Here is a 23,269-nt window from a genome sequence, read left to right on the forward strand (position 1 = left end):
CATCTCTCCTTCGAACCCTCCCTCCCGCCCTCCTCCCCCTTTTCTCCTCCCTCTCTCCCTCCCGCCCTCATCCCTCCAATTACCCTTCCCCCTCTTTCCTACCATGATTAATGACAGTTTGATGAGGCCGTCTTGTTATCTCTCTCTCTCCTGAACCTCTGCTACCAGTACACATACCAAGTGGTTATGGCACCTTTGTTCTTAATTCTTCTTGGGGTAGAGGGGGGCTAAACTGACAAATGGAACTGTTTTAAGATGATCATACTATGGATCATTTAGCTATTTGATTTAGAATTTGAGGATCCCTTTAGGTATCATTTAGGCATGATTTTATAAAATGTAGATTTTGGCTGACTACTATAGCCCATAGAAACGCATTGACTAACACATTCATAAATGGCAAAAAGGACAGTAAAAAATACATCGTAAGAAACAAGGTTTTGAAGTGTCTGTCGTAATTCTATATTTTTTTTTACACACATTTAACCCCTTTTTTGGGGTAGGAACAAAACTACCTTCATACTTCCATTTGTTTTTTAAAACCGGTACTGTTAACCTTCAGACAAGTCCCATGACACTTGTGAGGGTTGTAGAGCAAAATGGAGAACGCCATCGTATTCGTGAGAATCTCCCCTTTCCACAACGGTAACGTTAGTTTGTAGGCCAAACGGTTCGGATGCTACCAAACAGAAGTTGTCATATCGACTGTACTGACTTTGGACGAGTTGCCTGACACTTGTGGGGGTCGTAGAGCAAAACTGTTCGGACGCTGCAGACATTCATGTGAGAAGTCTCATGGCCTGACAAACACAGCTCTAGCTCTGCGACCTTTCACTGCAGATGCGGAAGTGCGACACTGGCGGATGCGGTGTGTCAATCGACTCTAGGGTGTTAAGAAACAAAATGTCACACAACTTGTCAACCTGTTTAGACATGAATGGGATGATTCTAAAGCTTGGTGATTTTTTTGTTGTTTTAAGATCCCACTGATAAACTCATGAACAGAAAGAGTGTTGCCTGCTAAAATGCTCTCACCATGCTAGGGAATCCCTTGGGGCTGTAACACATGCTCACACGCACGCACTCACACATGCACACACACACACACACACACACACACACACACACACACACACACACACACACACACACACACACACACACACACACACACACACACACACACACACACACACAGAGACAGAAAGTGACAGACGGGTGGGCGGACTTACACAAACATGTCTTCATGAGTGTCCTCACCCTGATGCCTCTAGCGTTGTTGTAGACAACAGAGTGCGTGATTGCAAAGCAACCCCAGTATTATCAGCATTAAACTCATTACAACACTATTGCTCATTCTGTAAAGGACTCTGTTGAAGAAATAACCGCTAATTTGCCTAATTGACTATGACTAGCTGTCAACAGTGTCTTGTGTTGAAATGTTTAAGGGACCTTGATGAGAAGTTAGGGCTTAGGCTTTGTGATGTGTTTGGGAGGGGTTTAGGACTTACAAAACATTGTGAGAGTTTAGGCCTTATTTTGTGAGTGTTTTGGAGATATTTAGACTCATATTTTTATGAGCCCTTTTTGTCAGTTTCTCCCGTGAGATTGTGTGTTTTATGATGTATTTTAATGTTTTCTTTCTTTTTGGAATTGGTGTGAGGCCGGGGCTCATGGTAAATCCTGTGAATGTGTTTTTGTGTGTGTGTGTGCGCGTGTTAGAGTGTGTGTGTGTGGGTGTGACTGTGTGCGTGTGTGAGTGTGTGCATGTTCGTTTGAGGTGGGAGGGCAGGTTAGACTGCTTTTCAAAACACTCATCCCATTCTCTCAGGCTATCAATGAAAAATGAATAAGCGAGAGATCGATCTGATAGAATCACAGTGGGAGAGACAACTGTACTCTGGAGAGAAGAGGAGCAGAGAAACAGGAGGAGAAGAACACAAGAGAGGGTTAGAGAAGAAGATAGAGAGAGCAAGATGTGTGACCTGTTGCCCACAAGGGCAACCAGTGAAGAACAAACATTTTGAACACAACCTATATTTATGTTTATTTATTTTCCCTTTTGTATTTGCAAATCATTACAAGACTGTATATAGACATAATATGACATTTGAAATGTATTTATTATTTTGGAACTTTTGTAAGTGTAATGTTTAACGTACATGTTTTTCACTTGCTTTGTCAATGTTTCCCATGCCAATAAAGCCCCTTAAATTGAAAAAACTGAATTGAGAGAGAGAGAGAGAGAGAGAGGGGAGAGAGATAGAGAGAGAGGAGAGATAGAGAGAGAGAGAGGAGAGAGAGAGCACACTGAGCATGCACTCTTGTGGGGCCCCTGTGTTGAGGATCAGCATAGCGGAGTTGTTGTTGCCTACCTTCACCATCTGGGGTCGGCCTGTCAGGAAGTCCAGGACCAGGTTGCACAGTGCGGGTTCAGACTCAGTGCCCTGAGCTTAGCGATGAGCTTGGAAGGCACTATGGTATTGAAGGCTGAGCTGTAGTTGATGAACAGTATTCTTACATAGGTATTCGTCTTGTCCAGATGGGATAGGGCAGTGTGCAGTGCGATGGCGATTATGTAATATGTGGATCCGTTGGGGTAGTATGCTAATTGTAGTGGGTCTAAGGTGTCGGGTAAGGTGGAAGTGATATGATCCTTAACGAGCCTCTCAAAGCACTTCATGATGACAGAAGTGAGTGCTACGGATAGAGATCAGAAGCTGTGGAAAGGGAGACAACAGAGGTGAGAGAGAGAGAGAGAGAGAGAGAGAGAGAGAGAGAGAGAGAGAGAGAGAGAGGGAGAGAGAGAGAGAGAGAGAGAGAGAGAGAGAGAAGGTTGAGCAGGGAAACAGGAGGATAAAAAATAGTAGGAGTTAAAAAGAGATAGAGATGATGTGTGGTAGAAAGGGAGAGACGAGAGGAGAAGGACAGAGAGGAGAGCTAGAGAGAGCTATGCTATCTCTTTTCTCTCTATTCTCTCTTCCCCAATAGTGCTATGGTGTTGAACTAAGGTCCAGATACAGATGCATTGTGATTAGCCAGCCAGGTCACCCGTGATACAGGTCAGTATTCGACCTCCATCCATGTCTGACAATGTCTGGCAACAGTGAGCAAGCGCTGCTACCTTCAAGTAGGTTTTGGTTTTGCTTATGGTGTTGGATGGGTGTGAACGTGTTTTTGACTCTAAAGGTTGCAAGTTCGTATCCAGTGATAGAAAGTTGTTATTGAGATTTTAGTTTTAAGCGTACTTAAAACCTTAACCCTTAGATTAACTATTCGGACGTAATGCTTAACCTTAAGATTTTGGAGTTAATGCCTAAACAACCTTAAACACTTTGAAATTTGACATTTGCAACAAGTTCAAAGTTTGATGTTTGAGAAGCACTGATGAACGTCTAATTCTGATGGATAGCTGTGGTTAGCAGGTGTAGGCTAGTCAGAGAAGTGTATTAGCCACACGCAGGCTCACACACACAGTGTATTAGCTCCACATATACAGCTAAAAAGCCTCAACAGAGTACTACATTAATCCTACACAATGTCTGCAGCCTGCAACTTAATCTCATAGTTTCACTTCAGGATTTGAGGTAATTGGATACTATAGGGCTTCTTTCATACTCATTCTTTGGCATTGTTTACTAGAATAAAATGCATACAGTGTATGAATGTTTGGGTCTGATGTGTGTGACCAGGTTATATTGGGATAGTGAAAGTGTTGTGTGTGTGAGACTGTGTATGTGTTTGCTCCCGTGAACCCAGTCAGCAGGGAACAGGATTCTCACATCCGTCTCAGAGAGGTGTATGGGTCAGACGTCTGGAGGCTGTGTGTGTGTGTGTGTGTGTGTGTGTGTGTGTGTGTGTGTGTGTGTGTGTGTGTGTGTGTGTGTGTGTGTGTGTGTGTGTGTGTGTGTGTGTGTGTGTGTGTGTGTGTGTGTGTGTGTGTGTGTGTGTGTGTGTGTGTGTGTGTGTGTGTGTGTGCGCGTGTGTGTGTGTCTGTGTGTGTGTGTGTGTGTGTGTGTCTGTGTGTGTGTGTGTGTGTGTGTGTGTGTGTGTGTGTGTGTGTGTGTGTGTGTTCGTGTGTGTGCGCGTGTGTGTGTGTGTCAGTGGCAATGTCTCTGTGCCCATATAGTAATTGTCAGAGTTTGGCAGGGCAATCAGTTCCATGCCACTGAACTCCATGTCTCTACACACACACACACACACACACACACACACACACACACACACACACACACACACACACACACACACACACACACACACACACACACACACACACACACACACACACGCACTAACACACACTAACACACACTAACACACACACACACAAACCACTCACACATCCATGTGCACGCGGCCATGGCTGGAAGGGCAGAGCTGCGAGATTCCCCAGCAGTTGAAAATGAAAGTTTCTCCAAGTTCAGCCATGTCACTGTTGACAATGACAGTGATGCTGTCATGGAATGAGCAGAAACTATGTTGGACATTCACACTCACACACACAAACACACACATAAACACACGCACACACACCTCAGCATAGGTGTTATGTGTGTGTGTGTGTGTGTGTGTGTGTGTGTGTGTGTGTGTGTGTGTGTGTGTGTGTGTGTGTGTGTGTGTGTGTGTGTGTGTGTGTGTGTGTGCATGCGTGCGTGCGTGCATGTGTGTGTTTGCACGTCTGTGTGTCCAAATTAAAGTGTGAGCTATTTTCATCCCACCATCATTATCTTTGTCCTCAAGTGTCCCAGTCCCTTTAATATGGTAATGTTCCTGTAGTCCCTGGCAAGGTAATTGTTTAGTGCTTTGAGTTTGACTCTCTGCAGTGTCTCTCTTGTACCCAACTCCTCTCTAAATACGTTTTAATCAGGCAGGCTTTAACTAAATGTTTAGTGCACTGACTTCAACTGTGTCTAGGTGAAGGACATATGTTGTTGGTTTATTGTTTGTCTTTTATCTTTAAAAGATACATTCATTGAAATCATAACGGAAAATGCATGGAAATTACAAAACAATATGCTTTTATATACTACAATTTTATAAGTTGTTTATGAAGATAATAGTTGTAGATTTGACTACACGCACACACACTCGCCAGTCGCATACTCATACGAACAGACGCACAAGCACACACACACACACATTCCTCTGTTCCCAGTTTGAGTTCCCAGACATGACTCTCCAAACCACCCCTTAATTTAATTCAGAATGAAATTAAGGAACATTCCAACAGCCTCTCTCTCAGCAGCAATATATAGGCCAAAGCCAAGGGCTGTTATTTGACAGTAAACCCAAAAGGAGCAGCACAGAGAGGGGGCTTAGATTTCACTAATCCCCCCCATGCCTGGGTGAGACTGCCATCTTTCTCCTCACTCTCTCTCTCTTGCACCTTGGGTTTTTCACACTACTTCTTTCTCTTGCTAGTTCTGTTTCCATCCCCCATCTCTTTCATTTCCCCTCTCTTTTCCTGGGTTGTTTCTAAGAGAGATACAGCCTGCTGTATTTTTGGCTGAAGTGTTGATCCTGTTTGTGTATCGCCCCAGGCCTCTCCTCCTCTCGTCCTTTCCTCTGCTCTACCGCTTCACTTTCCACTCTTCAGGAAAGCTGAGTCCTCTCTGTCCTTATTTTGTGACTGAGAGAGAGGCAGAGAGAGCGAGGGCGGGATACTGAGGGAGAAGGAGAGTAAAAGATAGGGGAGAGGGAGAGAGAGGGGTAAAATATATGTACTGTATTGGCTGCTGGAGGCAGAGAAGAATAGGTAAAAGAGGTTCAAGCGGGACACAGAGGGAGAGTATATCTAAGAGAGTGAGAGTGAACGTGAGCAATAGAGAGAGAAAATAAATGTTTTTCGTATTGAGTCACTGCAGTCTGTGCAAGGCCAACGGATTGATGACAGTCCCCCTCATCTCTGCCAAGACACCATACTGCAAAGCACACTACACAGTTCGGTCGTTCCACCTCAAAGGATTTAGACACCCACCATCTCAGATTGTTCTGAAAATCATTTCTGTTGTTAGAAAGATATCGGATAAGAATTCGTGCAATACTATTTTGTTGAAATTAAGCTAATTGATTGCAACCAAATTGGCCATTTTAATATTCAATAAATATAGTACCTAACATCCAATTTGGACTAACCTTTGTTCTAACAATGAGATAGACATGAGCATTCCAAAGAAATGGTCAAAAGCCATGGATACCTCACACCCCACAATCCATTCCAATTCCACCCCAACAACGTGCATATCGTGTCAGTTCTCTGTCTTTGACAAGTTGTATGGAGTTGCGGCTAGGAGTATTATTTCTTCATCTTGTACTTTCATTGAATAATGTTGTTGTTATTTTTTGTTCAGAGAAATTTGTCATTGAAGTTGTTGGGTTTATGTCCCATCTTACATCCTGATGTTACCGGGTTCTGACGTCTAGATGGTGTTGTTCCTGCTATTAGGTGATAATTTTTTAAGGAATCCCTCACACCCACATTGTTAAAGTGATAGTTCAATCACATTACAAAATGAAATATTGGTTTTCTTTCCCTGTAAGCAGTCTATGGACCAGGTATGACAGCAACCAAATTATGAAAGACAAGTATTGTAATTTTGAATTCTGTAAAGTGAGTGTGGAAGAGATGAAAAAGTATTGTTGTCTATCAACAATGACAAGCAACGGGGTCTGACAACTTGGATGGAAATTACTGAGGATAATAGTGGAAGATATTGCCACTCCTATTTGCCTTATTGTCAATTTAAGCCTACTAGAAAGTGTGTGCCCGCAGGCCTGGAGGGAAGCAAACGTGATTCTGCTACCTAAGAATAATAAAGCCCCCTTTACTGGCTCAAATAGCCAACCAATCAGCCTGTTACCAACCCTTAGTAAACTTTTGGGAAAAAAAATGTTTGATCAGATACAATGCTATTTTACAGTAAACAAATTGACAACAGAATTTCAGCACGCTTATAGGGAAGGATATTAACACAAGCACAGAACTTACACAAATTACTGATGATTGGCTGAGAGACATTTATGATTAAAATGTTGTGGGGGCTGTTTGGTTAGTCTTCAGTGTTATGGCTTTACATCCCCTGCTATATTATAGAAAAATAGTTACCTGTCTAACAGAACACAGAGGGTGCTCTTTAATGGAAGCCTCTCCAACATAATCCAGGTAGAATCAGAAATTCCCCAGGGCAGCTGTCTAGGCCCCTTACTTTGTTCAATCTTTACTGACATGAGTAAAGTCAGTGTGTCTATGTATGCAGATGACTCAACATTATACAAGTAATCTACTACAGTGACTGAAATCACTGCAACACTGAACAAAGAGCTGCAGTTAGTTTTAGAGTGGGTGGCAAGAAATAAATAAGTCCTAAATATTTTCTAAAACAAACTAACGTTCTTTAAAAAAACAATTACCTAATGGCAGGAACAGAGGTCAGAGGTCAGAACCTGGCAATATCAGGTTGTAAGATTGGACATAAACCGAACAACTTCAAAGACAAATTTATCTGAACAGGAAAGAAAAAAAAGAGACATCACCACATTCACTGAGAATACATGACATTGGATGAAGAAACAATACTCCAAGACGCAGCAACATATTAGTTGTCAAACATAGAGAACTGATAGTATATACTCGTTGTTGAGGTGGGATTGGAGTGGGGTGTGGGGTGTCCGTGGATGGCTTTTGGTCCAAATCTGATGAGATACTGTAATTATTGAATATTATATTAATCCTATAAATTCAAATAGACAATTTGGGTGCAATCCACAACCTCATTTCCTCAGAAATCAAATTATATTTCAACAAAATAATGTTTCCGGAATGCTTATCTTATTTAACAATTTCAGAACAATCTTATTCTGTGTCTCTGTAGCACCAATACACACAGTCAGTACAACTGTCTTTCTACTTCTACTATTTTTACTATTTCTACTATTTTCTACTGCTGAGTTTCCCTGTTTCTCTGCCCACCCGCCAGCACACCTTTGCATTGACCCCATACCTTGGTGTGTGTGTGTGTGTGGGGTTGGTTCTGTACCCTCACATATAGACAGACAGAGGTGATGATCATGAACTGATATCGACACAGCTCAATGATAAGGTCAGCACACACACAATCTATCCCTGTGGGAATTCACTAACCAACACTCTCTCTCTCTCTCTCTATCTCCCTTTCTCTCTCTCTCAAGCGTGAATAAGAGTATAGATGCTGAGTGTGTGATAGAAAGCGAGGAGCATCAGACACCAGTGGACATCATCTTTCCAGACCAAGTTCTTCTGAGATTGCAGATACAACAAGGTAGGACTCATCTTCCTTACCTTCCAAACCTATAAACACACACACACACACATACACACACGCATTCACACGCACACACACAACACACACACACACACACACACACACACACACACACACACACACACACACACACACACACACACACACACACACACACACACACACACACACACACACACTACTTCTACTCTATCTATCTATCTATCTATCTATCTATCTATCTACCTATCTATCTATCTATCTAGTACCAGTCAAACTTTTGGACACACCTACTCATTTAAGGGTTTTTATTACTAAGACATCAAAAGTATAAAATAACACATATGGAATCATGTAGTAACCAATTTTTTTTAAACATATAAAAGTATATTTGATATTTTAGATTCTTCAAAGTAGCCATCCTTTGCCTTGATGACAGCTTTGCACACTCTTCGTATTCTCTCAACCATCTTCACGAGGTTGTCACCTGGATTAAATTTCAATTAACAGGTGTGCCTTTTTAAAAGTTAATTTGTGGAATTTCTTTCCTCCTTATTGCATTTGAGCCAATCAGTTGTGTTGTGACAAGGTAGGGTGGTATACAGAAGATGGCCCTATTTGGTAAAATAACAAGTCCATATTATGGCAAGAACAGCTCAAATAAGCAAAGAAAATTATTTAAAAAATATAGATATTTCACCTTTATTTAACCAGGTAGGCCAGTTGAGAGCAAGTTCATTTACACCTGCGACCTGGCCAAGATAGAGCAAAGCAGTGTGACAAAAACAACAACACAGAGTTACAGATGGGATAAACAAATGTACAGTCAATAACACAATGGAAAATCTGTATACAGTGTGTGCAAATTAAGTAAGGAGGTAAGGCAATGAACATGCCATAGTGGCGAGGTAATTACAATTTAGCAATTAATACTGGAGTAATAGATGTGCAGATGACAGTACATCATGATTTTAAGACATGATGGTCATTCAATACGGAACATTTCGAGAACTTTTAAAGTTTCTTCAAGTGCAGTCACCAAAACCATCAAGCCCTATGATGAAACTGGCTCTCATGAGGACCGCCACAAGAAGGGAAGACCCAGACTTACCTCTGCTGCAGAGGATACGTTCATTCGAGTTACCAGCCTCAGAAATTGCAGACCAAATAAATGCTTCACAGAGTTCAGGTAGCAAACACATCTCAACATCAACTGTTCAGAGGTGACTGCATGAATCAGGCCTTGGTGGTTGAATTGCTGCAAAGAAACCACTACTAAAGGAAACCAATATGAAGAAAATACTTGCTTGGGCCAAGAAACATGAACAATGGACTTTAGACCAGTGGAAATCTGTCCTTTTTAGTTCCATCTGCCGTGTCTTTGTGAGACGCAGAGTAGGCAAACAGAGGATTTCCGTGGGTGTGGTTCTCACCATAAAGCATGGAGGAGGAGGTGTGATGGTGTGGGGGTGCTTTGCTGGTGACACTGTCAGTTATTTATTTAGAATTCAAAGCAGACTTAACCAGCATGGCTACCACAGCTTTCTGCAGCGATATTCCATCCCATCTGGTTTGCTCTTAGTGGGACTATCATTAGCTTTTCAACAGGACAATAACCCAACACACCTCCAGTCTGTGTACAGTCCGTTTGACCAAGAAGGAGAGTGATGGAGTATTGCATCAGATGAGTTGGCCTCCACAATCACCTGACCTCAAACCAATTGAGATGGTTTGGAATGAGTTGGACTGCAGTGAAGGAAAAGCCGCCAACAAGTGCTCAGCATATGTGGGAACTCCTTCAAGACTGTTGGTAAAGCATTCCTCATGAAGCTGGTTGAGAGAATGCCAAGAGTCTGCAAAGCTGTCATCAAAGCAAAAGGATGGCTACTTTGAAGAATATTAAACATATTTCGATTTCTTTATCACTTATTTGGTTACTACATGATTCCATATATTTTATTACATCGTTTTGATATCTTCACTATTATTCCACAATGTAGAAAATAGGAAAAATAAAAAATAACCCTTGAATGAGTAGGTGTGTCCAAACTTTTAACTGTTACTGTATATATTATCTAATTTACCCCTCATTACACATTACAGCTATTAATGGCTATCCAGACCCTCCCTCAAATGTAACATTAACACTGACACTGACTACCTATCCTATGAATGACAACTTGCAGTTGTATGCATTACAACTAACAATTTCTATCGACAAGGCGTTTTTAGTACACAACCCTCACTCTGACTCTGCTTTTCAGTTTTAAACTGACTGTTAAAAAGTGTACTATGAGCTCTGTGAATATTCATAATAGTTAGTGGATGTATGGAATGAATGTTTGAATTGCTCATATGTTTGTGGATGTATGTATTGAATAGTTTTATTTTTATAATATTTTGTGGATGTATGTATTGAATATTTTTATTATATTTTGTGGATGTATGAAATTGAATATATTTGTAATATTTTGTGGATGTATGTGTTGAATAGTTTATTTTTCCTTTATTTAACTAGGCAAGTCATTTAAGAACAAATTCTTATTTTCAATGAAGGAACAATGGGTTAACTGCCTGTTCAGGGGCAGAACGACAGATTTGTACCTCGTCAGCTCGGGGATTTGAACTTGCTCTAACCAACGCTCTAACCATTAGGCTACCCTGCCACTGCTACTCTTTAATAGTTTGTGGATTTATGGAGTGAATAGTTTACATGTTTCTAGTCATTTGTGGGTGTTTGGAATGAATAGTTTATATATGTTTTATAGTTTGTGGGTGCATGGAGTGAAGAGCTGATATATTTGTAATAGTTTGTGGATGCATGGAGTGAACAGTTTAATAGTTTATTGAATCTCATTACCATTATCTCCATACATGGGAGACCAGAGGCTATTAATGTGGCTTGGGGGAAGAAATCCATATAAATGTAATTAATACACAGGCGTTCCCATACAATTACTACAACAGAGCCAGAGAAACTGGGCCGGGGGCAGCAGGGTTCCGAGGGACTGGTTAGGCCTGGATGTGTGTGTGATGGACTTGGATTGCAAAATCTTGCAGAAATATGCATGCCAAAGCTTTGGGGAACTTCTTGGAAGAATTTAATACTGCACCCTCCCACCCTCTATCCCTCCCTCTCGCCTCCCCCTCGTCTCCCCCATCTACCCTTTCTCCCAAAGCAGTTTAAAAAATGGACTGAATCGGTTACAATTCAGTTTTTTCTCTTTTTTACCTCCCAAAAGCGCTAGAATCTATCATTCGCATTGAGGACTCCAGCTGGATTTAGCCTGATGCTAGAAGGGAGCTACAGTAGCTAGTGTGGTTAGCTCAGGTCACCAGGGGAGTGATGGAGCTCCAGAGCTTGAGGGGGGTCTGAAAGGATTAGTACACAGGCCAGGTGTTGCTTTGTGTGGGTAGAGTTACAAACAGCGAATTCTTTGGCTGTGAATGAACTAGGTTAAACCTCTACAGGATCAGTGGGTCCACCGTGGGATGGTTGAGCTAACATAGGCTAATGTGATTAGCATGTGGTTATAAGTAACAAGACATTTTCTGATATTGGCAGAGCTTAAATTCTTGTTAATCTAAATGCATTGTTCAATTTAGAGTAGATATTACAGTGAAATAATACCCTGCTATTGTTAGGCACATTAGGCACATTTGGGCAGTCATGATACAACATTTTGAACAGAAATGCAATGGTTCATTTGATCAGTCAAACATTTAGCACATACACTGCTGCCACCTCGTGACCAAAATCAAAATGGCACCTTGGCTGGCATAATACATTATGACCGTTCTCTTGCATTTCAAAGATAATGGCACAAAAAAAATACAAAAAAATGCTTTTTTTCTTTGTATTATCTTTCACCAGATCCAATGTGTTATATTCGAACTTCAAAGTGTTTCCTTACAAATGGGATCAAGAATATGCATATCTTTGATTCAGGTCCTGAGCCACAGGCAGTTAGATATGGGTATGTCATTTTAGGCTGAAATTGAAAAAAAAGGGGCGGATCCTTGGCGACTAGTCGTAGTCCAAAAATGTAATATGAAACTTGACTGAAAAACTTGTACTCATCCTACCAAACACTCTCCAACACACAAGACATCAGTATAGAATATAACTATAAGTTATACATTTTTATTCCAGTGGATTCTCATATCACTGCACTGCAATCCACTGTGGTGCATCCTAGTTTGCATCCAAAATTCTGCCCTATTCCCTACATAGTGCACTTCCTGGTCAAAAGTATTACACTGTATAGGGAATAGGGTGTCATTTTGGACAGAACCCAAGTCATTTTATCAATATTGGTGGCTTTTAGTCTGCTTTTCCAATGAGATTCCCTGTGCGTTTTATGATGTATTTTATATGATATAGTGAATTGTTCTCTCTGTGCTCTCGCAGGCAGTACCATGCCTCTCTCATGTCTGATAACTGCTGTTGATCAATAGCAATATAGCATCGGTGTGTGTGTGTGTGTGTTTGTGTTTGTGTGTGTGTGTGTGTTGATAGCGAGTGGGGGGGGGGGGGGTGGACAACACAGTGAGTGTAGTACTTCTCCACACGAAGCAGATTGAATTTCAGTGTGAAATGGCCCTCGCCACCACCTACCCATAATCCTTCACACCTTTTATTATCTTTTCTATTATGTCCTCCATCTCAGTTTTACACTTCATCATAGCTCCCTCTGTCCTACCTATACTACCCCCTCGCACAGACACATACACAAACGTACTCACAAACACACACACATCCATACACGCACATGCACACACACACACATATTGCTCCCCTGTTTCCCCCCTCCACCATCTCCCCTTTATATGGATGACAGTAGTATTTCAAAGCGTAAACATGTCCTCCCCTGTGTGTCATGTCCTGCCAACAGTGGCCTGGTAGTGGTATTTTTGCGTGTGCGTGTCCGCATGTGTGCTTGCATGTGTGTGTGTGTGTGTGTGTGCGTGTGCGTGTGCATGAGGTAAGAAGCAGCACCAATGAGAGAAGAAAAAAGAAGATAATTTAAGTGTCTGTGTGGGACAAATCAGAGTATATGTCCCAAATGGCACCCTATTCCCTACATTTGCTATGGGCAATGGACAAAAGTAGTGCACTATATAGGGAATAGGATGCCATTTGGGACTCAATCCCTGTCTGCCCTCTGTCAGGCAGCCATCTTATATGTGCTCCTCAGAGGCAGGCCAATCCAATGGCCGATTGATTTTAATTGCTGGGTGTTAGATTGAAAGTGACTAAAGAGGGGAGAAAATAACAATCAATCTGCAAATGGAGCAAGGAAAGGAGAGGTGGTGAAACTCTTGACTGTTAATGTAGTAACTTGAATCAATGAATGGTAAACGATTTGCGTTTGCGTGTCCGAGAGCACATGCTTTAGTCTGTTTGTTTGCAGGATAATCTGTGTGTGTGTGGGGGGGGGTTCACAGAATATGCTAGTCAAAGGCCGACACACTCTGTCATGGTGTGTGTGTGTGTGTGTGTGTGTGTGTGTGTGTGTGTGTGTGTGTGTGTGTGTGTGTGTGTGTGTGTGTGTGTGTGTGTGTGTGTGTGTGTGTGTGTGTGCGCGTGTGTGTGTGTGTGTGTGTGTGTGTGTGTGTGTGTGTGCGTGTGTGTGTGTGTGTTTGTGTGACTATTGCGTAATGTCGCATTCACGTGCTTGTCTGAACTCTGAAATATCCGACTTGCTAACTTGTTGAATGCAGCAAGTGTTCAACTACAACCAGTTAGCAAGTCGGACATTTCTGAGTTTCCGATCAGATTAATGAGGCATAAGATGTGCACTGTAAAAAATATCCTGTAATTTTTTGAGTAAATTACTGGCAGCAGAGTAGCCAGGAGATTACTGTACATTTACAGTAAAAACCAGTATTTTTTACTGTAGATTTGCAGGATTTTTACTGAAAACACAAACTTGCAGCAAAATACTATAACACCTTTCAACAGCAACATGCTGTATTTCTAGAATTTACATTGCATTACTGGAAGAACAGTAGTACACAGTTGCAGATTTACATTGTGGGCAGCATTTATATTGTATGTATTTGATATACATATTTCAATAGTTTCAAGTATTTCAGGTATTTGGCCTGACATCCAATTAATTTATTTTGAAACAGTTTAATTAGAATACATGCATTTTGTATTTTTGTATGAACATACATGACCGTTCCAAAGTTTTTGGTCACTTAGAAATGTCCTTGTTTTTGAAAGAAAAGCTATTTTTTTTGTCCATTTAAATTAACTTCGAATAAATCGAAATACAGTGCAAACATTGTTAATGTTGTAAATGACTATTGTAGTTGGAAATGGCTGATTTTTTATGGAATATCTACATAGGTGTACAGAGGCCCATTATCAGCAACCATTACTCCTGTGTTCCATTAGCACATTGTGTTAGATAATCCAAGTTTATTACTTTAAAAGGCTAATTGATGAAGAGGCAACTCTGGGATACTGGCCTTCTGGGCAGAGTTGCAAAGAAAATCCATATCTCAGACTGACCAATAAAAGGACAATTATTAAGATGGACAAAAGAACAGACACTAAACTCTGCCTAGAAGGCCAGCATTTGTCAAACTAGAAACTCTAATGCACTTGTCCTCTTGCTCAGTTGTGCACCGGGGCCTCCCACTCCTCTTTCTATTCTGGTTAGAGCCAGTTTGCGCTGTTCTGTGAAAGGAATAGTACACAACGTTGTATGAGATCTTCAGTTTGTTGGTTATTTCTCGCATGGGATAGCCTTAATTTCTCAGAACAAGAACAGACTGCCAAGTTTCAGAAGAAATTCATTTGTTTCTGGCAATTTTGACCCTGTAATCGAACCCACAAATGCTGATGCTCCAGATACTCAACTAGTCTAAAGGAGGCCAGTTTTTTTGCTTCTTCAATCAGGATAACAGTTTTCAGCTGTCCTAACATAATTGGAAAAGGGTTTTCTAATGATCAATTAGCCTTTTAAAATGATAAACTTGGATTAGATAACACAATGTGCCATTGGAACACAGGAGTGATGGTTGCTGATAATGGGCCTCTGTAAGCCGATTTAGATATCCCATAACAAAATCAGCCGTTTCCAGCTACAATAGTCATTTACAACATTAACAATGTCTACACTGTATTTCTGATCAATTTGATGTTATTTTAATGGACCAAAAAATTTGCTTTTCTTTCAAAAACAAGGAAATGTCTAATTGACCCAAAACACTTGAACAGTAGTGTATTTATGTAAAACAAATACCAAGTAGCTCGCTTAACTACAACAACATTCTCAATAACGATAACATAATCTTTTTACTTGCTATGAATGTGATATGTTCTTGTTAATCTACCTTAGTTTAATGCACTGACTGTAAATTGCGCTGGATAAGAGTGTCTGCTAAATTATCAAAATGTAAATATAAAAAATGAACTCTTGCAAAGCACACTGCTGGGTATTATTCTAATGAGCTCTGCCGCAAAACAAGGCCAAATTTTAATAATATCCAGCAATGGGCTTTGCAAATGTTAATTTTTACATTTAGATTTAGATTTTGGTCAGTTAGCAGACGCTCTTGTCCAGAGTGACTTACAGTCAGTGCATTAAACTAAGGTTGATTAAAAAAACACATCACAGACATAGCAAGTAAAACGTTTCTGTAACTTACTGAGAATGTTGTTGAAGTTAAGTGTACATTGGTCTTCAAGGTATTTTGTAGTTGTAAAAAAGGCGCAGTTTGATGTTTGTTTGCCCGTTTCTGGCTAATGCCAAGTATTTTACTATAATAATCACAGTAACTTGGCACCAGCTTTCTTTACGTTACTGTAATATCAGAGCAGTGATTACAATACAATTCTAAAACATCTACATACCTATTCTGTAATCATAATATTGCTATTTTACAGCATTTTACTGTAAATACATTGGATTGGTAGTGATGGGGAAACAAAGATACATAAAGCATTGAGCATTTCCAATCAATTGTGTCAAAACTTGGTTCATATCTCAAGGCTTTGATCAACACGTTCTACACTAATGGCACCTGCTGGTCAAAAGAATTTAGACCAGCCAAATTATTATGGATGACTCCCACATGCCATAACACCTGCACAGGGTTACATTTTTGTCTTCTAACAAAACCAATATCAAACCAATCAGGTGGTTGTTTGACAAAACAAAGCATTGGATGTCATTGATCACGTGTTTCTGATAAAGTGATACAAGCATCGACACACTGCTTAGCACTTATGATGCAAGCCTCAGAGCTTCAGTGTCAAACGTAACATCACTAGGCAAAACAGATTAACCTCTTACACTTATGGTGGCGCTATTTCATTTTTGGAAGAAAAACGTTCCCGTTTTAAACAAGATATTTTGTCACAAAAAGATGCTCGACTATGCATATAATTGCTACTGTTCGAAAGAAAACACTCTGACGTGTCCAGAAATACAAATATCTTCTCTGTGCGTGCCCTTTAACGTGAGCTTCAGGCAAAACCAAGATGACTTGGCATCCAGGAAATGACAAGGATTTTTGAGGCTCTGTCTTTCATGATCTCCTTATATGGCTGTGAACATTTACATTACATTTAAGTCATTTAGCAGACGCTCTTATCCAGAGCGACTTACAAATTGGTGAATTCACCGAACGCAAGAGGAATGAGTCTGCCCTTTCTGTCGTTTCCCCAAGGTGTCTGCAGCATTGTGACGTATTTGTAGGCAGATCGTTGGAAGATTGACCATAAGAGACCACATTTACCACGTGTCCGCCCGGTGTCCTGCGCCGAAATTGGTGCGCAAAAGTCACCTGCCAGTATTTTTCCATGGGGCACAGAGAGAGAAGCAAGCTTCCATGAACTGCATGTCAATGAAGAGATATGTGAAAAAACACCTTGAGGATTGATTCCAAACAACGTTTGCCATGTTTCGGTCGATATTATGTAGTTAATCCGGAAAAAGTTTCACGTTGTAGGTGACTGCATTTTCGGTTCGTTTCGGTAGCCAGGCGCAATGTAGAAAACGGAACGATTTCTCCTACACACAGACGCTTTCAGGAAACACTGCGCATTTGGTATGTGGCTGGGAGTCTCCTCATTGAAAACATCAGAAGCTCTTCAAAGGTAAATGATTTTATTTATTTGGTTATCTGGCTTTTGTGAAAATGTTGCGTGCTACATGCTACACAAAATGCTATGCTAGCTTTGCATACTCTTACACAAATTAGTCAATTTCTATGGTTCAAAAGCATATTTTGAAAATCTGAGATGACAGTGTTGTTAAGAAAAGGCTAAGCTTGAGAGCAAACGCATTATTTTAATTTTTTTTGCGATTTTCAGAAATCGTTAACGTTGCGTTATGCTAATGAGCCTGAGGCTTAGTCACAATCCCGGATCCGGGATGGGGAGTTTCAAGAGGTTAAGCGACATGACTAAACACTCAATCATTAAAGGTTTGAGACTTGGTGCCGCTCTGATCTGTCCCCGATAGACATTAAATCTTTAAGGAACTACTACCAGATTTCAGTTAAGTTGGTACAGCAAAAACTAAAGGTTGCAACAAATATAGACTCTTACAGGGCACGCCTAAAAATATGTTAATGAGCCAGAAACAACAATACCATAGTTTGAGAAAGTGGGCATCCAGCCAGGTGGAAGTGGGCATCCAGCCAGGACGGGTTGTGCCTGCTCTACGCTCGAGACCTCCAGTGCGCCTCATGGCCCTGTGTATCCGGGGCCTGCTCCACGCACCAGGCTTCCAGTGCATCTCCTCAGTCCGGTGAGACCTGTTCCGGTTCCACATACCAGGCCTCCAGTATGTCTCCCCAGCCTGGTATGCCCTGTGGCAGCTCCACGCACCAGGCCTCCAGTACGTCTCCTCAGTCCAGTGAGACCTGTTCCGGCTCCACATACGAAGCCTCTAGTGATGATCCATGGCACGAAGCCTCCAGTGACGATCCATGGCCCGGAGCCTCCAGTGACGATCCATGGCCCGGAGCCTCCAGTGATGAACCATGGCTCTGAGCCTCCAGTGATGATCCATGGCCTGGAGCCTCCAGTGATGAACCATGGCCTGGAGCCTCCAGTGATGAACCATGGCCCGGAGCCTGTAGTGATGATCCATGGCCCGGAGCCTCCAGTGATGATCCATGGCACGAAGCCTCCAGGGATGATCCATGGCCCGGAGCCTGCAGAGAAAATCCAGGCACGGAGCCTCCAGCGACGGTCCCCAGGACACGGAGCCTCCAGCGACGGTCCCCAGGACACGGAGCCTCCAGCGACAGTCCCCAGGACACGGAGCCTCCAGCGACGGTCCCCAGGACACGGACCCTCCAGCGACGGTCCCCAGGACACGGAGCCTCCAGCGACGGTCCCCAGGACACGGACCCTCCAGTGACGGTCCCCAGGACACGGACCCTCCAGCGACGGTCCCCAGGACACGGAGCCTCCAGCGACGGTCCCCAGGACACGGAGCCTCCAGCGACGGTCGCCAGGACACGGACCCTCCAGCGACGGTCCCCAGGACACGGAACCTCCAGCGACGGTCCCCAGGACACGGACCCTCCAGCGACGGTCCCCAGGACACGGACCCTCCAGCGACGGTCCCCAGAACACGGAGCCTTCAGCAACGGTCCCCAGGGCACGGAGCCTCCAGCGATGGTCCCCGGTCTGGAGACTCCAGCGACGGTCCCCGGTGTGAGCCTCCAGCGACGGTCCCCGGTCCGGAACCTGCAGCGCCGGTCCCCGATCCGGAGCCTCCTGCGACGGTCCCCGGTCAGGAGCCTCCAACGACGGTCCACGGTCAGGAGCCTCCAACGACGGTCCACGGTCAGGAGCCTCCAACGACGGTCCACGGTCAAGAACTTGCAGCGACAATTTACGGTCCGGAGGTCCCGGTGACGATCCCTGCACTGGAGGCAGCACCAAAGTGGGGGGAGCCTAAAGCGGAGCGGGGTCTGCGTCCCACACCGAAGCCCCCACCGAATCCCCCTCCGAGAGTAGAAGCCCACCTGGACCCTCCCCTATAGGTTCAGGTTTGCGGCCGGAGTCCGCACCTTTGGGGAGGGGGGGGTACTGTCACGCCATGACCTTAGATATCCTTATTTATTCTCTATGTTTGGCTAGTTCAGGGTGTGACTCTGGTTTTTTATTTCTTTGTTGTTTTACCGAGTGTGGTTCTCAATCAGAGGCAACTGTCTATAGATTGGGGATCATATATAAGTTGTGATTTTCCGTTTGGGTTTTGTGGGGTGTTATTTCCTGTTTAGTGTCTGTGCCTGACGGAACTGTTTGCATTTGTTTTTGGATTTGTTATTTTTGTTTGAGTGTTTCTTGAAAATAAATATCATGAACACTTTCCACACTGCGCTTTCGTCCACTCTTCCTTCCACCGACGACGAGCGTTACATTGTGGTAGGAAAAGGTAGCTTAAAGAGATATCAGTATTAGAACGAACCACAGCAGGGGACTTGAAGTGTTTCTCTGTTAAAATCTCATCACTAGAGATTCAGCTCTAACGTGTCTTATGCAGTGCGTTCAGAAACTATTCATGCCCCTTGATTGTTTTGTTGCTGGCCTACATACAATACCCCATAATGCTAAAGTGGAATAATGTTTATTTTTTATTTGACAAATTAATCCAAAATTATAAGCTGAAATGTCTTGAGTTAGTAAGTAATCAACCTCTTTGTTATGGCAAATATATTCAGGAGTAAAAATATGTCACATAATAAGTTGCATGGATTCACGATGTGTGCAATTATTAATGCTCAACATGATTTTTGAATGACTACCTCACACATACAATTATCTCCAAGGTCCCTGAGTCAAGCAGTGAAATTAAAACACAGATTCAACCACAAAGACCAGGGAGGATTTCCAATGCCTCACAAAGAAAGCACCTATTGATACATGAGTAAAACAAAACAAAAAAGCAGACATTGAATCATCCTTTGGGCATGGTGAAGTTATTAATTACACCTTGGATGGTGTATCAATATACCTAGTCACCACACAGCTACCTGCGTTCTTCCCAACTCAGTTGCCGTAGATGAAGGAAAGCGCTCAGGGATTTTTCCATGAGGCCAATGGTGACTTTAAAACAGTTACAATGTTTAATGGCTGTGATAGGAGAAAACTGAGAATGGATCAACAACATTGTAGTTACTCCATAATACTAACCTAATTGACAGAGTGAAAATAATGATTATTGTATAAAAATATTCTAAAACATGTGTCCTGTTTGCATGAAGGCATTATAGTAACACTGCAGACATTTGTCAAAGCAATTAACCTTTGGTCCTGAATACAAAGTGTTATGTTTGGGGCAAATTCATTACAAAACTGTACAGAGTACCACTCTCCGTATATTCAAGCATAGTGGTGGCTGCATCATGTTAGGGGTATGTTAGGTTGCAATGGTTAAGGACTGGGGAGTTTTTCATGATAAAATAGAAACTGAATGGACCACAGGCCCCAAAAAAATTGCACCGGCAAATTCCTAGAGGAAGACATGGTTCAGTCTGCTTTTCACCAGACACTGGGTAATGAATTCACCTTTCAGCAGGAAAATAACCAAAAACACAAGGCCAGGTCTACACTAGAGTTACTTACCAGTGGACGAGTTTTAAGTTTAAGTTTTGACTTAAATCTACTTGAAAACCTTTGGCAAGACCTGAAAATGGTTGTCTAGCAATGATCAACAATCAATTTGACAGACCTTGAAGAATTTTGAAGATAAATAATGGGCAAATGTTTCAGAATCTACATGTGGATACCTCTTACAGACTTACCCAGAAAGACTCACAGCTGTAATCACTGCCAAAGGTGCTTCTACAAAGTTTTGCCTCAGGGGTGTGAATACTTATTTAGATGAGATATTTCTGTATTTAAATTCCAATAAATGTGCTACAATTTCAAAAAACATGTTTTCGCTTTGTCATTATGGGTTATTGTGTGTACATAGGTGAAAAAAACGTCTATTTAAACCATTTTGAAGTTAGGCTTTAACACACCAAAATGTGGAATAAGACAAAGGGTATGAATACTTTCTGAAGGTGCTGTAAGTACTACAGAGACAGATAGAATTAATACAGATATATAGTTTGTATTTGTTTGTATTATGGATCCTCATTAGCTGCTGCCTCTACTACCACATATCTACAACACATCCATGTGTACGTGTGTGTATAGTGCATATGCTATCATGTGTGTGTGTATAGTGCATATGCTATCATGTGTGTGTGTATGTGTGTATGTGTTGCTGTGTGTATGTCTCTTCACAGTCCCCACTGTTCCACAAGGTATATTTTAATCTGTTTTTTTATCTGGTTTTACTGCTTGAATGAGTTACTTGATGTGAAATAGATGTCGTCATGGCTCTATGTAGTACGGTGTACCTCCCATAGCCTGTTCTGGACTTGGGGACTATGAAGAGACCTCTGGTGGCATGTCTTGTGAGCTATGCATGGGTGTCTGAGCTGTCTGCTAGCAGTTTAAACAGACAGCTCGGTGCTTTCAACATGTCAATACTTCTCACAAATACAAGTAGTGCTGAAGTCACTACTTTATATTTTATTAATGTTGGCTCTCCGTACATTTAAGGGCCAGCTGTTCTGCCCTGTTCTGGGCCTATTGTAATTTTCCTCAGTCCCTCTTTGTGGCACCTCACCAAACGACTGGACAGTAGTCCAGATTCGACAAAACTAGAGCTTGTAGGACCTGCCTTGTTCATAGCGATGTTAAGAATGTAGATTAGCGCTTTCTTATGGACAGACTTCTCTCCATCTTAGCTACTGTTGTGTTTAATATGTTTTGACCATGATAGATTACAATCCAGGGTTACCCAAGCAGTTTAGTCTTCTCAACTTGCTCAATTTCCACATTATTCATTGCAAGATTTAGCTGAGGTTTACGGTTTAGTGAATGATTTGTACCAAACGCTTTTAGTTAACTTATTTATGTCTTGTCACCCATTCTGAAATTGACTGCAGCTCTTAGTTTTTGTGTGGCGTTTTCCTTTAACAATCTTTTGGTATTTGTTTGTTATTTGTTTCCCAAAATGTTTTGCATGTCCAGAAATCAAGTTTTCAATATATGTAACTTTCAAAATACACATATCTGTCTGGTTATATGCATTTTGCATCATAACATGCTGCGTTTTACATCATATGATACGGGCCAGATTTCTGTACTTTGAAAGTTACATATCTTGAAAACCTGATTGCTGACATGCAAAGAATTGTGTGACTATGTCAGCAATGGACTAATGAAACAAATACCAAAAGATCCACAATATTGCAGGGGATGTGAAGCCATAACACATGTTTTTCCAGCAGCAGATTATGATTGATAAAGTCAAAAGATGCACTAAAGTCTAAGAAAACGGATTCCACAATCTTTTATTGTGACTTTCTCTTAGCCAATGAAAATCTGTTGTTAATTTGTTTACTGTCAAATAGCATTGTATCGGGTCAAACACCATTTTTTTCACAAGTTTACCAAGGGTTCGTAACAGGTTGATTGGTCAGCTATTTGAGCCAGTAAATGGTGCTTTGCGATTCTTGGGGAGTGGAATTACTCTTGTTTCCCTCCTGGCCTGAGGACACACACTTTCTAGTATGCTTAGATTGAAGAGATGGCAAATAGGAGTGGCAATATTGTCTGCTATCATGCATGCACACACACGCACGCACGCACGCACGCACACACACACACACACACACACACACACACACACACACACACACAATAATATATATGCTAACTATCAGGTATTTGCTGACACACACACCTAAACACACAATTCCTTACTATGGCGACTCACACACTATCACCTTCATGCACACAGACAGGTGACAGAGTCAGCAGTACGTCTGCCAACCCAACAGACTGGATGTGCAAGTGTGTGTGTGTGTGTGTGTGTCACCGTCTATGTGTGTGTTGAAGGTGATTGTCTGAGAGTCAGTTCCACAGGGAATCTGGCATGCCTCTC

At 41.9% G+C, this 23,269-nt stretch overlaps 2 protein-coding genes across 2 annotated transcripts in view; both read left to right on the plus strand.

The window, feature by feature from the left end:
- The window catches only part of LOC135512079 (RNA binding protein fox-1 homolog 3-like), a 798,827-nt gene that overhangs the window by 130,468 nt on the left and 645,090 nt on the right, over positions 1-23,269 (plus strand). The window contains exon 2 of the mRNA XM_064933722.1: positions 8,191-8,300. The gene's annotated coding sequence lies outside the window, so the exon portion shown is untranslated. The remainder of the gene's footprint in view (positions 1-8,190; positions 8,301-23,269) is intronic.
- On the plus strand, positions 18,453-19,304 carry LOC135511376 (proline-rich protein 2-like). Its single transcript, XM_064932909.1, has one exon. It carries the CDS (start codon positions 18,453-18,455, stop codon positions 19,302-19,304), a length of 852 nt encoding a protein of 283 aa, XP_064788981.1.

The sequence above is a fragment of the Oncorhynchus masou genome, chromosome 24, assembly GCF_036934945.1.
Source record: "Oncorhynchus masou masou isolate Uvic2021 chromosome 24, UVic_Omas_1.1, whole genome shotgun sequence".
NCBI classification, from domain to species: Eukaryota; Metazoa; Chordata; class Actinopteri; order Salmoniformes; family Salmonidae; genus Oncorhynchus; species Oncorhynchus masou.